This window comes from Budorcas taxicolor, chromosome X (assembly GCF_023091745.1).
Source record: "Budorcas taxicolor isolate Tak-1 chromosome X, Takin1.1, whole genome shotgun sequence".
Classification (NCBI taxonomy): Eukaryota; Metazoa; Chordata; class Mammalia; order Artiodactyla; family Bovidae; genus Budorcas; species Budorcas taxicolor.
In genome coordinates this window covers 35,789,075-35,805,487 of record NC_068935.1, presented here as the reverse complement: position 1 = coordinate 35,805,487, position 16,413 = coordinate 35,789,075, and the positions used below count along the sequence as shown (strand labels likewise).

The window sequence follows — 16,413 nt, the reverse complement described above, 5'->3', positions numbered from 1 at the left end:
TTTTAAGCTGCTAAAACAGCAGACTTATTTTTACAAAGCCAAGGCTTTTGTTGTATGCACCTCACCTCCTACAAGCACTGACGCCTGCTTCTGCCCTGCCTCCAGAGTCAAACTTTTCTTTTTTCTTTTTTTCCTCCCTCAAACTCACATTTACTGTCTTTGGTCAGCTGTAACAGGAAACAGTCAAACTATAACAAATTAGGTATGAAAACAAATGAAAGTGCTTTTTTTTGGTGAATTGCTCACTGACATGTACTGCACTGAGGTGACCATTCTCTCCAGAGTTGTTGAGTACACAGCCACACATGCTTGCAGACACAAAGAGACTCTGCGTGGTGAGAAGATACTACAGAGTTAAGCCACAGTTCTAACTTGCTCAGAAATGTGAGCGAGGCTCATAGCCCAAAAGGCCCCAGATCCAACTTCACTGAGAAATCAGTATGCTTTTTCTATTTAATTTTTGAAGAGGTGATGCATCCACATGGTTCAGAGAACAAACGTAAAAAAAAAAAAAGATCTATAAAATCAGTGTTTATTAAGCGCCTTTGCATTTGTGGCAGCAGGCAGCGTATAGAGCAGCACTCATTTGTCATCCATGTCTTCCAGGAGCGTATGCTCTGAGCAGACAGCATGGGTTGTATCTTTTAATCTTTATTGTTTTCATACTTATAGAAAATAATACCTGCTTCTTGTTAAAAAGTTAAACATTACATAAATAAATGACAGTGCAAGTAGAAGTTCTTGGTAATTCTACACCTCCGAGATAATTACTGCCAATTCCTTCAAATATTTTTCTATACACTTCAGATTTCTTTTTACAGAAATGGAACTACACTACAAATGCTATTTTGCAGCTTTTTCCTATGGAATAGTATATTGCAGTCATTTTTCTTTTTGTTATATAGAGATTGAGCTATCTCTTTAACAGTAGCATAGTATTCCATGTTTATGTACTATGCTTTATTTATCCAGTTCTATTTTGAATTTTTAAATGCCTATTGTACAGTTCTTCAGATTGGTTTATCCACGGCTTATAACTGATTTACCTTGATTTAAATCTACACATCTCAGGAAAATGTATGAGTACTCAGTAACAGAAGAGAATTGACATCAGTTCAGTTCAGTTCAGTCGCTCAGTCGTGTCCAACTCTTTGCGACCCCATGAATCACAGCACGCCAGGCCTCCCTGTCCATCACCATCTCCCGGAGTTCACTCAGACTCACGTCCATCAAGTCAGTGATGCCATCAGCCATCTCATCCTCTGGCGTCCCCTTCTCCTCCTGCCCCAAATCCCTCCCAGCATCAGAGTCTTTTCCAATGATTCAACTCTTCACATGAAGTGGCCAAAGTACTGGAGTTTCAGCTTTAGCATCATTCCTTCCAAAGAAATAGGGCTGATTTCCTTCAGAATGGACTGGTTGCATCTCCTTGCAGTCCAAGGACTCTCAAGAGTCTTCTCCAACACCACAGTTCAAAAGCATCAGTTCTTCAGTGCTCAGCCTTCTTCACAGTCCAACTCTCACTTCCATACATGACTGCTGGAAAAACCATAGCCTTGACTAGACGGACCTTAGTCGGCAAAGTAATGTCTCTGCTTTTGAATATGCTATCTAGGTTGGTCATAACTTCTTTAGTTGAATTCAAGCTTGAAATTAATTAACAAAATAATATGGCTATTTAGAAGTATCAACAATGTGAGTGCTAAAATAACAGCCCATATCAAAGCAAGCAATAATCCATACTGGTCAAATCACATATGAATTATCAGGATCAATAAAATATTGACAAATGTCCATAGAAGAGAGACAGAACAGTGAGGGAACTTATCATAAAACTGTTGAAGGATTGGGGCATTTTTAGTCTGAAGAAAAGAAAGATAATGGGATATAGGTATATTCTGTTTTTAAAATGTGAGGGACTATCACATGGAAAGGGGGTTCAATTTGTCTCTTTGGTTCCAAAATAGCAGAACAGGATGAGCAAGCAGAGATCACAAGAATGTAGGTTTTGACTCAACAGACAAAATACTTGTATTTTGCTAAAGGGTATATTTTTGAAGTTTAGTTTCAATATAGCAAGATGCCCTGTGTAATTTCATTACTAGTATTATTCAGCCAACACTTTCTTCATAAATAGTACAGAAGTAAAATTCAAACTTGTCCTTGCTAAATGTTCATAAATTCTTAATTAGTGGGATTCAAAATAATGAGGCTTCATTGTACATTTCTCAAGAAAGATTTTCCAATACTTTAATCTTTTCTTTCCTATGCTTATTTCTTAATCTCGTGTCTTGGCCCACCATGTGCCCTCAACTCCCACTAAAGCAGAGAACACATCAAAAAGCCACACGAAAATGTAAATCTGAGCAATGAATACATGTGGTTAGTTTAAAAAGAGTAAGTATTAACATTTAAAGCACTGGTAATTTACTCCTATCTGTAATTTTGAGCTCCTGTGCTGAAATTGCTCATTTGGAAATTACCAAGTGCTGGGGTCTCATTTGTGATCTTCTTCCCCATATACCCAGCACACAAAAGAGTCATCATGACTGCCTGAGTCACTGCTGCCATCTCCCCAAAGCGCGCTCTCCAAACATCAATACCATTTTCTCTGGTGCAGTGAAGATGACCCCTGACAGTAACCTGCTTACACTACAGGGTGAACCTGAGGTTTACACTACAGGGTGAACCTGAGGTGGCACAGAACCTGGAATGTGTTCCAAGAGCAGCACCACTGTCCTCCATTCTCTCCTCCTCCTGTAGCCAAATTGTTAGGTCACAGATTATTTGGGTCTTGCAAATCATCCCCATTACCCACTTCCATTAGTCATTACCTAAATATAAATGGAAAACAATTTAATGGAGCAAAAGGAGCTGCTTTTGACCATATCCCAATCAAATAATGTCTATGCCTGATGAAATTATACCCAGATTATGGATTCATGCAGAAGCAAAAATATAGACATGATACAATATTAAGAGATATGAATACTCTCAAAGACCAATACATACGAAACCCTTGTGCTCTTCTGTGACTCATACAGACAGACTGTTCTTTCCAGCTTCTCAAACTCTGATTCTAAAAAGTTTACCCAAAACTCAAGCATTAGATCTTTTCTCTTTCCCATGCAGCATAGATCCAGAAAGTTAGTAGTTAATAGTTGTCTGATATAAATTAGCTTAAAAAAGAACTGAGAATCTTTGATCAATTGAATTGAGAAAGGGGAAGAACTCAGGAAGACTTAATATGATTGAATGCTTTTGTAATGCTGTGAACAAAGAAACAGTATGCTATCTTTGTTATAGACTGTTTTTGTCATGTTTTCTGAGAGTTATATTGCTTGGGAGACATAATTTACTTTGTTGGAGAGTCATATCCATGTAAGAATCAGCCATATTATAATGAGGTTCTATCTCTACTAAAGCTATTTCTAATTCTGAAGATTGTTGATGTGGAAGATGAAGGAAAGAACAGATTGTGGCCAGAAATAAGAAAGAAGCTACTGGCATTCATTCTATAGATATTTTGATAAGCCTGGCAATAAAAATAATTAGGTACTATAATTCAGCTGTGATTGCTCAAGTACAGACTTGATAAGCACTTAGCCTGGCACCCCAAGTTGAACCTTCTTTCCTTTCAAACAGGGTAGAGATATGCCAACTGTCCGAAAGGTTAGGACTGAGGTTATGAGTAAGCCTGCTGTCCACAAGGGATAAGGTTCAAGGGAACCCAATGGACTGTGACTAAAACCTCACTAGAACCTTTAATACCTACAGAAAGATTTTTAAAAGAAAAAATAATCAATATAGCTGTTTTCCCTTCTTTTAGGATTTTCCATCCTCCAAGCAATTATGGAAGCAGCAGTACAAAACAACTGGCAGGTGACAGCAAGGTCTGTGGGAAACATCAAGGACGTCCAAGAATTCAGGCGCATCATTGAAGAAATGGACAGGAGGCAGGAAAAACGATACTTGATTGACTGCGAGGTTGAAAGGATTAACACGATTTTGGAACAGGTAGGTTTGAGACTTATTCCACCCCAAGCCAACCTGTTAAATCATCAACCTGAGGCAGTTCCCATATCTGCTAATAAATTAAGTAGCCAACAGACTAAACTTGCCAACAGTTTTGATAGTCTCTCTAATCCTTTTTTCCTCCCCAGTGGCAGAAAAAGAGAGAGAGAGAGAAATAAAACCTAAGCTGTTGAAAATTGCATAGCATGATTAATCTGGTAGTCTCTGCAATTTAATGCATAAACACACCCTTCCACACCTCTGTTTTTTAGATAGCTAAAAATTTCAGAGTAATCCCCTTCCTTTCCACACCTTCCTCCCAGCAAGGAACAGTCAAGGGGTTAGAAAGGGCGGAAGAGTAGAGTTTTTGTTTCAGGGGCCTAGTTGCAAAATGTCAAAGCATCATTCACTAGGTTTGAATCTGTAGATATTTTTCCAGAATATCCCTCTGGTTTGAGACAGAGAACAAGAAAGAGAGAATAAATGAGAATATGTGTGTATATAATTGAAGACCATTTTAAAAGTAAGATGGCATATGAGGGAAAATGATTATGGTTTTTAAAATGTGAAGAAAATGAAAAAGCCTCAGACTGGGGGAAAAAATACAATTTGATAGGCCAAAAGATATTCATTGTTAACCTTGGATATTTAAATAGAAAACTGAAAAATATGAGAAGAAACGTTTCACCCTAAGCCAGATGGATATTCTGTTTGGAGTAAAGAGTCAAATAGAAATGTGGTGAAAGTTTATTATTTTCCTTAGCAGTCTCAATTTGCCAGTTAATAACAAAGTGCCCATACTGCCATAAACAAAACTGTAAGGGAAACATTTCCATTCTAATTTGATCCCAGTGTACCTAGGGGCCAAAACAGCTTCAGAGATTCAAATTATAGTGAGCAGTCATTGCCTGGGAGAGCTATTTTATAGCAAATTAAATATTAACAATTTGTCAGATATGCCCCCGTGAGAAGAGAATGTTAAAAAAAAAAAAAAGGAAATTGGTAAGAAAAGAGAAGGAAAAGGAGGGAAGGGGAGAGAAGAGGAAGGAAGGAAGCACTGATGGTACATCAAGGGATAGAAAGCTGTCCCCTTCTTAGGAACACCATCATCTCTAGTGAATCAACTTCACAAAAAAATCTAGAGCACCAGCCTGGCTAAATCAAATTTTGCAACTAACATTATCTTAAGCCACCCAAATGATCCACCCCTCCCTTCCAAAAGGAAAAAACACTGCCTTTGATTTTCTTAGATCTTGAAAGTGAAGAATCAGGTCAGTGATGTTGGTACACGTACTCCATGCCCTCTAAAATTTTATACCAAAATAGCCTTTTAGTGGGTGACCTACTTAATAGCCTAAAGCAGAGGCCTTGTCATACTTTGTTTTCCCTCTTTTGTACTAGTCACTTCGGTTTCTTGAATAGTTTACATTCTGATAAGTCTTTGGGGGTTTATAGGACCTTATACTAGAATCTGGGGTTTTCTTCAACATGACATAGTAGAAAAAGCAGTGGGTAGAGCTGTGATTCCATATAGCTGTGGGATCTTGGGTATTTACTATATCTCTGCCTCAGTTGTCTCATCTACATAATGGGGAAAATAAAATATGCTCTTCCTCACATGGTTGGTATAATTGCTTTGAAAGGCATAAAATGCTATAGAAAAAAATGATCATTATTACTAAAGATTTTCAGGAAAACTAAACTAACATTTGAAAGCCCTGTTCTTGCTTATAATGTCTCAATTGCTATCTGTCTTTCTTCTGGATGCACATTCATAGCATCCCTCATAATACTTCCTATACAACTTTTCAGAGAACATTGTTCAAAGGAAAGTTTTAACAACATTCAAGTAAGGCCAGAGAGTTAATTTCACTTATTCTTTTCCCCTCTTTCAAAAAATTGTCACAAAATGATCTACTCATGATTGTTTTCTTTATCATTTAAGGAATTTCTACTAAGTCATTAAGTATATGAGATAGGAATCGTGTTTGTCTTGTTTGCTGCTGTATATTCAGTGTCTAGCAGAGTACCTGGCATGTAGTGTTGGATGGAAAGATGGATGGGTGGATGAATAGATGGATGGGTGAATACTGGACAAGTATATTCTAATAAGTTCTACTGTGATGTTGCTATGCTTCCATCAAGAGGCAGAATAGTGCCGGCAGTCACATGATGTGATTATTAAAGTACACATTTTCTCAAAGATTTAAGATGGTAGCTCTCTGCTCAAGCTAGTTTTGATACCACAAATTTGCCAAAATTGATTTCTTTATATAAAAATAGATTTCTCACTAAAAAAATTCTTTAAATTAAACAATAAACATGATATTTCTTTAGAGTAAACATTATTTTAAATTGACTACTAAGATACAGAGATATCACTTTTCTCATTAGTTCCTAACCATTCTGTACAAACTTATCATAATTCACTCTACAGATTCTAGCTAGAAAGATAACATTTATAACTCCAGTAGTATCAAGTTTTCCCCCCAAATGCTCCCATTTTCCAAGGGTATTTTAAACTTTGAGGTTATTTTCATGGAAAGAAATCTCTATAGTCTCCCATAAAATGACTGTTCATGCCACTATTTGAGGTGAAAAAGCCTATTATTAATAAAACCACTATAACCGTATTCCCTGTAAATAGAACTCTGGCATAAAGTAAGAACTCTGGCATAAAGTAAGTTCATGTTGTATTCTATATCCAATAGGTGTTAATGAAAAGACTTCAGTGTGGTACAATTTTTCAAATATTAGTGTATTTTCAATATATTTCTATCCAGTATAACCTCCCCATTTCATAATATAGGTTCTCATTTTTCTTATGAATGTTCAAACAGTTATGGGGCAAATCAAAATTCTTCCAACATTTCCTCCAGAGCTCTTTTTTTTTTAATCTCTTTCAATTGTTCAGACCAGAGCATGAAAAAAAAAATTCAATTAGGTGCACAACAACTGTCTTTAATATTTCACCTTAACAATTAATCTATAAGGAAAGCATTCCAAACTTATAGCTGCAAAAATTAACATACAAAAGGACAAAGCTAGACAGTTGAAACCAGGATGGGTTGTCAGAACTCAAAGAGACTATTTAGAAACTACAGATCCTGAATTTAAGAATTAAGAGCACTTTCACAGGAAGGTTTAGATGCCCTAGGAAGAATGAACAACTGACCTGACCTTCTAGAGAATTCCTATTACTGCATTGTGTTTATGAGTCCCTCCCCCACTGGTAGACACTGCCTTACTTCAATGACCAACCTAAACACTCACTTTTGAAAACATTGCCTCTCATAGAATTATCTACACATGACTGAACAGATCCACCATCCCATGCTTTTGAAGGGCAGGCCCCATAAAATGAATGGCTCTGTTGGATGTTTCATGCTTATTTGGAGACAACATAGCATGGAGTTTCCAAGTATGGACCCTGGAACCAGTCTGCATGGATTCTGTCACTAGCAGTGTGGCCTGGAGCCAATTACTTAACTTTCTGTGTCTCAATTTCCTGGTTGTAAAATGGAAATGATGACTGTACCTTAATGAGTTAATATAGGCAAAGCATTCTGAAAAGTTCCTAACACATAGTGTTTGCATTGTTCTTTGATGCTAAACCAAGTGTTTTCACACAGATTATCTCATTTGAGCCTCACTATGGGAAGCAGGCAGGGCAGATGTGTTTATCTCAGATTTACAGATGATAAATTGATGCTTAGAGATATTTAGATGATTTATCCAAATGTGGACAAATCACATTTGTCCTAGGACTCTGCACAGTCCTAGGAGGTGGCGGAGCAAGAATGAAACTCAAGTCTTCTGACTCCCAGTCCAGTGTTCTTACCGCTGCACTACACCATTTAATTTCTAAGTTGTTTATTAAATATGTAGCCAACACCAGCCCCTAGATTAGGCCCCTGCATCAGGTTACATCTTAGAACAATTGCAATGCAATTGGAGAAGATCCAGAGAAGTGCAGCAAAACACGATTAAAGCAGTAGAAAATAGGGCCTATGAGGAAAGACTTTTAAATGAGTTGGGGCTGTTTAGTCTGGTGAAAGAGAGCCAGGAAGCAGTTTAATCACCATTCTCAAGTGTAAAGAGTTATCATAAAGAAGGCACTGACCAACTGTTCTGGAGGCCTAAGGATGGTACCAGAGCCAACAAGTTTAACTAGACTAGGAAGAAAGTCAGTCATAGAAACGACTCATTACAAGGAGAGAGGAAACTGGAGGAGAGTAAAATCTCATCAGCTGGGGATATGATATGAAGGTGAGGCTATTCTGAATTAGTGAAAAGTCAGATCTAGAATAGTTTTAAGATTGTTTTCAGGAACATACAAATATTCCAAGTTAATTCTCTGTGAGGATAAGTAAATATCCTTACAGAAAAGGAGTCCCCAACCCCTGGACCACAGATGGCTACCAGTCCATGGCCAGTTAGGAACTGGGCCAGGCAGCAGGAGGTGAGCAGCAGGTGAGTGAGTGAAGCTTCACCTGTATTTACAGCCGCTCCCCGCATTACCGCCTGAGCGTCACCTCCTGTCAGATCAGTGGTGTTACTAGATTCTTACATGAATGCAAACCCTACTTTGAACTGCACATGTGAGGGATCTAGGTTGCACATTCCTTATGAAAATCATCCTGAAACCACTCCCCCACCCCACCCGGTCTGTGGAAAAATTGTCTTCCACAAAACTTGTCCCTGGTGGCAAAAAGGTTGGGCACTACTGTTATAGAAGACTTATTGGGAAGCTATTTTAATAAATAGGTAAGAATATTTCCTAATTGCCTATTCATTAGATATCAGAAAGGTTGTCTCCTTAAAGAGACTTAAACATCACCCCTCAGTCTTTTTTTTTTTTTTTTTTTTTTTTGCCACAGCACACAGCATGTGGGATCTTAGTTCCCTGACCAGGGATTGAACCTGAGCCCTCTGCAATGGAAGTGCAGAGTGTTAACCACTGGACCGCCAGGGAAGTCTTCCCCTTCAGTCTTTAATGCGTTTTTATTTTTCCCATAGATAATTCAAAGGTAAATCTCAGCATAGCTCCTGCTTGAATTCTAGAGTATGCAAATTTAGTAGAGTCCACACCAATACATTTCAGAGTGCTTTGCAGAAAAAATATAGAATGTCTGATTTCCCCTAGAAATAGTTCAAGCTAAAATCACATCCTCATGGAAAGTAGTGCTACTTAACAATAGAATCCTCAAGCAGGTCAATCTCTTAGGTTCCTTTCTTTGATTCTGACGGTCACTTCAAAAACAGTCATTTTAAGAAATGAAACAACCAAGTTAGTAAGTCAGTATTCTAAAGACAACAGTTTAAACAAGATAAACAATACTAGGGGGCCTTGTCAACCGTGAGGCTTTAACACAAAGGATGCATTGCTGACTCCAAAATATGTCTAGCAACTGGGGTTACTTAGAGCACTGCCACCAATGGCTAGACCCAGGTGGCGCTAGCGGTAAAGAACCTGCCTGCCAGTACATATTAGACATAAGAGACTCAGGTTCAATCCCTGAGTCAGGAAGATCCCCTGGAGGAGAACATGGCAACCCACTCCAGTATTCTTGCCTGGAGAATCCCACGGACAGAGGAGCCTGGTGGACTGCAGTCGATAGGGTCTCATAGACTCAGACATGACTAAAGTGATTTAGCATGCATGGCTAGACCTCTCTCAAGTGAAGTAATAATGTTAAAGGCTTATGTCCTCTCCTGACTTGACCCCCCACCCACCCAGCACACAGTGGTTCTCTCCAGTTCCCCTCCCCCTTTGGCTCCCCCTTTGTCCCAGCCCTTCCTCTCAATGATCCCTGTACAACCTTGAGCCAACTTGCCAGTTCATATGACAGTCTGAGGGTATCGTCTCTTCTTCTTAGAATATTGTGTGGTATAGCTGAATAAACACACTTGGGAACTGAATAGACATGACTTTAAGTCCTAACTCCCTCACCTTCCTGTTGCATGACATTGAAGAAAGTGACAGTTTTTTTGAGGCTCCATTTTCTCATGTTAAAAGACTGTTCCACTACCTTCCTTCCATGGGATCCTCATATGTTGTGAGGATCAAAGTAACATGGAGAGCATCTGACACCATAGCTATCTTCTCATGAGTGGTAGGTTCTGTGTGTGAAAACAAGTTATTCAGGGACTGTTGCTCTAGAACAATGTCCTCATGGATCTCCCAAGGTATCAGTTGAATCTAAGGTCTTATCATGAGGGCAGACTCTAAGACTTGAGTTATTCTTAGTTCTCACTAATATGTTTAGCATGTAAGACAACCTCTCTGTTTTTTCTCCAATGTAACATTGGATAACATACATTGATTGATAAGTGCAAGGACTATTTGAGAATTAACTAGATTTTTCATCATCACTTAAAATAATTAAAGGCACTCAAGCCTTGAGCTCCATATGACAGCTGGGCATTTTTAATAACAAATATGTTTTAAGTGCTTATAATGTTCCAGATACAATTTTAATCAATATGGGTGGATATGTGCCCATTTCTATATCTCATGTGAGTTAATCTTCATATTAGCCTCATAAAGCAGATGGGAATAGTATTTCCATTTAACAGATGGAAGAACTGAGACTTAGAGGTTATAGAGCTAATAACTGGTGAAGCCAGACGTTGAACCCAAGAAGTCTGGCTCCAAATGCTGTTAATCATTGCAATAATCAGTCCTGAATCCGACTGAGGGTTTCAATCAGAGTAGATTCAACCAGAGGTTAAAAGAGCTAAGGACCCTGATGAAGCCTGGAGCAGCAGCTATGCTTACAACAAACCTTGTTAAACAATGAGCATTTCACAAAGATTTTCTCCACGTGATGAGGATCCATATTCCATTAATGCATGGAAGTGACAATGTGCCCCTTAAACCTAGCCTTGATGATGAATTCATTTATGATGAATAGGTTCATTTATTTGTGGCATCAAAGCAATCTAACTATGCAAGAGTAGAATAAATTATGAGGGGTACATTCTCAGAGTGGTATGTAAGTAAACCTAGAATTTCCATCTGCAGGCATTCATTCATTCTCAGATAAAGAATCACGATCTTCATTATTTTATCAACAACTGCCCTAGGGGTTGCCCATTTCCTTCTTCCTTGCAAGGGAATCACATGAACGTAACTGGCAATGTCTGGAAGGTACAGCTCGCCTTCCTTCCGTTAACTCCTGGAAACCCAGGCATAAACTAAGACTAGTTCTAGGAAAGCATAAACACCCACAGGATAAGTATCTGGGGTGGGTGCTCAGCCTTTCTGGGTCCCTAGACTTGAGCACCCAATATCATCCTTAAACTCAGGTGAGAAGGACTACTGCCTTGAGCTCCATGCTTTAGAGGATTCCTCATATCATAAACTGGAGAAGGCAATGGCACCCCACTCCAGTCCTCTTGCCTGGAAAATCCCATGGACAGAGGAGCCTGGTGGGCTGCAGTCCATGAGGTCGTTGAGAGTCGGACACAACTGAGGGACTTCACTTTCACTTTTCACTTTCATGCTTTTTAGAAGGAAATGGCAACCCACTCCAGTGTTCTTGCCTGGAGAATCCCAGGGACGGGGGAGCCTGGTGGGCTGCCGTCTGTGGGGTCGCACAGAGTCAGACACAACTGAAGCGACTTAGCAGCAGCAACATATCATAAACAGGGAAACAGAAAGACTTTTTTTTTTCTTTTTGTTCTTGAGAGTTTTTGAAAGGTTAATGGCTGGTTGAACATCATGAGGAAAAAGGAAAAGGACACATAAGGCAAACGGGGCTGTCCACATCAGAGCACAAAGGTATATGGGGTCAAGGGCAGGGGCAATGAAGGAGAAAACGGCAACTCATGATGTAGGAAACCAGAGAAAAATGGATAATTTTGTTTAAAAGTGGCCTCCCCAAGTCACTCTAAGTGAAGGGGTTTAGCAGATAGTTATTCTGGATATCCGTACTCTCTCCCTGTATTCTACTTGAATGATGTCATTTTGGAAGACACGGAAAATTGTGCAGGAACCTCAAGTCACAGAAGTAAGCCTTTGTGGAGTGAGGAGCTTGCTGTCCTTGGCTTCTTCCACCTCATCCCAGTTTCAGGTAGATCCAGTCTCCATCCAGGAATTCTGAGCCCTGGGCTCAGCTTCCACCCCAGCTCACCCTACCCTGCCCCAACAGGGTATAGCAAACCCCCTACATATGAACAAGTTCCAATCTGAGAGCACATTCATAAGTCCAGTTTGTTCATGAGCCAAACAGAGTTAGCTTAGGTACCCAACTAACACAATCAGCTATATAGCATTATACTGTAATAGGTTCATAATACTTTTCACACAAATAATATATAAAAAATAAACAAAATTAAAACATTTTTAACCTTATACTACAGTACCTTGGCTCAGATGGTAAAAAATCTGCCTGCAATGCAGGAGACACAGGTTCAAGTCCTGGGTCGGGAAGATCCCCTGGAGGAGGGCATGGCAACCCATTCCAGTATACTTGCCTGGAGAATTCCATGGACAGAGGAAACTGGTGGGCTACAGTCCATGGGGTCACAAAGGGTCGGACATGACTGAGCGACCTCCACTTTACTTTTACCTTGAAAAGTACAGTAGTACCAGCTACATCACCGCTGCTTTCATGCTTGCTTTAGAATATCCTGGGCTTGAAATAAAGGTACTATGCTACTGTACTCTATACAGTACTGTGCAGTAAAGTGCACAAAAGTGTAACCACTTGCAGAGGATACACACATGACAATGTATGCCAGACACGTTAACTAACTTATATGGTTGGTTGTGTGAACACACATTCACATCTTTGGAAGTTCGTATGTAGGGGACATACTGTATGTGAAATAGAGAATCTCATGTGTGTGCCTTCAGGGAAATGAAACTCAAGAACTGAGAGATTGATTCCCTATAAGCACCTAATTTACAGAACCCTGAGCCTTCTCTCCCAACAGTGAATATCTGCCAAGAATCTCCTACCATCCACAAGCCAGTGAACTTAGAACTTATGCTCTGGTTGGGTGTGGGCCCCCACTTTGTGTTGTTCCTTTCTCATAAATGCAGCCCACTCCAAACCGTCCACAGACTCCCCTGTAGTTTGCATTTCTTGAACTGCAATTTCCCTGCTATTCCCAACTAAACTCAACTTCTGGTAGCTTGAGCTTATGTCCATTTATCTCTTTATACACAGACCAAGCCAAGGCATATCTTGCTTTCCAACTTTGTAACATTTAGATGTGTGGTATGCAGCCCTCCATTTGTACTCTTGCTATGTGTCCTCAAAACATTAGGGGTAAGCCTGTTCCTATCTCTCATGGCCTAAAAACATAAATGCACCTGTCAAAATGCCCAGTTTACTCCTGGAGTGTAAGTTTTTCTGAATATGCTAGGCTCATACACTGTGAATGCAGCCCTTCCAATCACCTATGGTGATATTTGCCTGGTGAGGCAGGGTTGAGGAGGGAGATTTTGCACACTAATAGAATCTCTTCCTGACTAGCTGAAACACTACAGAAAGTTAATAAAGCATCCAGTAGAATGGATACAGTGATGCTCCCATCATTCTTTTGGTAAGATTTTTATCCCACTGCTATCTCTCAGAAGTGGATACAAGCTACTCCAGAGAATCTTCCCAATAATCTTGCATTTTTTGCTTTATCCCATAGATATTCCTTTTTACCCTATCCAAAGTAAAAAAAAATAATAAGAAGAAGAAGAAGAAGAAGGTCAGAGGACACGGTTAGGATAAATTATAGGTGTGAAGGGGCAGCAATAGAGAAGTTGCTCAAATTTTTCCTTCTCCTTTCCATGCCCACTGCCACAACTCACCCTACACCTGGTCAGATCCTTTTCAACACAAGAGGTTGTCTAAGAAAGATTCTCTGTACCCAGCATTTCAAAGTACTTCAGGAGACCTGCTTTCAGAGGCAGAGCTAGAAGCTTAGACTTAAACATTCTTCCACCACCACATAGTGATGGTTCTAAACTTCACATGCAGGTCTGTCTTCTCCATGACATTCACATTATATGTTTGGCTAAGTACCAGATAGGAGAGCAAACAGCTACACTGGAGACTCCTTGAACCAAAGCAAGATGCCATTTATTTGCCAGTATGTGTCTATAGGTGGAATGAATGAGAAGTCTTTCAGAATCTTCAAAAGACAAAAATAGATAAGGGATTTGGCAGGTGTTACTTATCTGGATTTCAAAGGGCAATCTGAGGCCATATCTTCATGATAGACAAAGAAGATGCCACATAGAATAGGACCTCTTGGAGTGGATAAAATGGCATAGCTACCTAAGAAATCACTGCACAATCAAGAGACAAATCACAAGAAAGAAGAAAGGCAAAGGTGTCAGACCTCTAGAATAGTTATTACAATTTACAAGGAAAATTTTTCAGACAAGGGCCAGTCAACTGTTCTGAGATTAACATCACAAAAGGGCTTATATTCAGAGTACTATACTAGGCACTGTTGGCAGAAACAAAAGTTCTCTTTCATTCTTTCCTTTTTAAAATTTGTAATAGCCCCTAGCAATGTGAGTCAAGTTAGAGGGCAACATTTCAACAAAGGTAAAATAATATAGTATATGCTAGGTACATATGGCAGAAAAGGCAATGGCACCCCACTCCAGGACTCTTGCCTGGAAAATCCCATGGACGGAGGAGCCTGGTAGGCTGCAGTCCATGAGGTCGCTAAGAGTCGGACACGACTGAGCGACTTCACTTTGACTTTTCACTTTCATGCATTGGAGAAGGAAATGGCAACCCACTCCAGTGTTCTTGCCTGGAGAATCCCAGGGATGGGGGAGCCTGGTGGGCTGCCGTCTGTGGGGTCCCACAGAGTCAGACACAACTGAAGCCGCTTAGCAGCAGCAGCAGCAGGTACATATGGGCTGTAGAATTAAAGGAATTAGAAAAGCCTACAGCTTATTTTTGTATATGAGTAAACTAATCATAAAATGTAATGTCAGGGACTTCAGTACTGAGGTTCAGTACCTAAGACTCCATGCTCCCAATGCAGGGGGCCTGGGTTCAATCCCTGGTCAAGGAACTAGATCCCACATGCTGCAACCAAAGATCCCAAGTGTCACAACTAAGACCCAGTGAAGCCAAAATATATAAATCAATTAATTAATATAATTTAATAAAATATAAAGTCAAAGAAATGCTGGGCTGGATGAATCACAAGCTAGAATCAAGACTGCATGGAGAAATATCAACAACCTCAGATATGCAGATGATACCACTCTAATGGAAGAAAGCGAAGAGAAATTAAAGAGCCTCTTGATGAGAGCTGAAGAGAACAGTGAAACACCTGGCTTAAAACTCAACATTTGGAAAACTAAGATCATGGCATCTGGTTCATGGCTAATGGACAGGGGAAAAGTGGAAACAGTGGCAGATTTTATTTTCCTGGGTTCCAAAATCCCTGCACACAGTGACTACAGCCACGAAATTAAAAGGCGCTTAATTCCTTGGAAGAAAAGCTATGACAAACCTAGATAGTGTATTAAAAATCAGAGACATCACTTTGCCGACAAAGGTCTGTCTAGTCAAAGATATGGTTTTTCCAGTAGTCATGTAAGAGTTGGACCAAGGCTGAGCACCAAAGAATTGATGCTTTTAAATTGTGGTCCTGGAGAAGACTGTTGAGAGTCCCTTGGACTGCAAGGAGATCAAACCAGTCAATCCTAAAGGAAATAAACCCTGAATATTCACTGAAAGGACTGATGCTGAAGCTCCAATGCTTTGACCACCTGATGCAAAGAGCTGACTCATTGGAAAAGACCTGATGCTGGGAAAGATTGAAGGCAACAAAGGATGAGACAGTTGGTTTGCATCACCGACTCAATGGACATGAGTTTGAGCAAACTGGGAGATAGTGAAGGACAGGGAAGCCTGGTGTGCTGCAGTTCATGGTGTCGCAAAGAATCAGATATGACTTAGCAACTGAACCACAACAAAGGTCAAAGTGCATATAAGACCCGTGCCTGTCCATCTTCTTCTCCCAGACACATGTTAAGGCCCATATGTGAAAAAAGACTTCCCATTCTTCTTTGCTTTCTCTGCTCCCCAATCTCCTAATGCGCATGCTTCCAGACATAGATGAATATGTAGCCAAGCACATCCACTGGCTTTCCTTCATCTCTTAGTAGATGAACTCTTTCCTTCCCCACCTCCAACCATTCCAGGTTTCTCACTGTAAACTGGCTGCCTCATTCATCCTTTTCAGTGACCCTTTTTATTACCTCACCAATCATGGTGTCCAGTGGTCTCTGTTTCTTACCATAATGATGTGGTAATTTCATGCTATTATTTAACATATCCTGCTGCTGCTGCTGCTGCTACGTCGCTTCAGTCTTGTCTGACTCTGTGCAACCCCATAGATGGCAGCCTACCAGGCTCC

The 16,413-nt window shown here is 39.9% G+C and overlaps 1 protein-coding gene across 1 annotated transcript in view; it reads left to right on the top strand.

Annotated features, from left to right (window-relative positions):
• The window catches only part of GRIA3 (glutamate ionotropic receptor AMPA type subunit 3), a 301,606-nt gene that overhangs the window by 154,262 nt on the left and 130,931 nt on the right, over window positions 1–16,413 (top strand). The window contains exon 4 of the mRNA XM_052662894.1: window positions 3,830–4,017. Coding sequence (XP_052518854.1) covers window positions 3,830–4,017 — 188 coding nt within the window. The remainder of the gene's footprint in view (window positions 1–3,829; window positions 4,018–16,413) is intronic.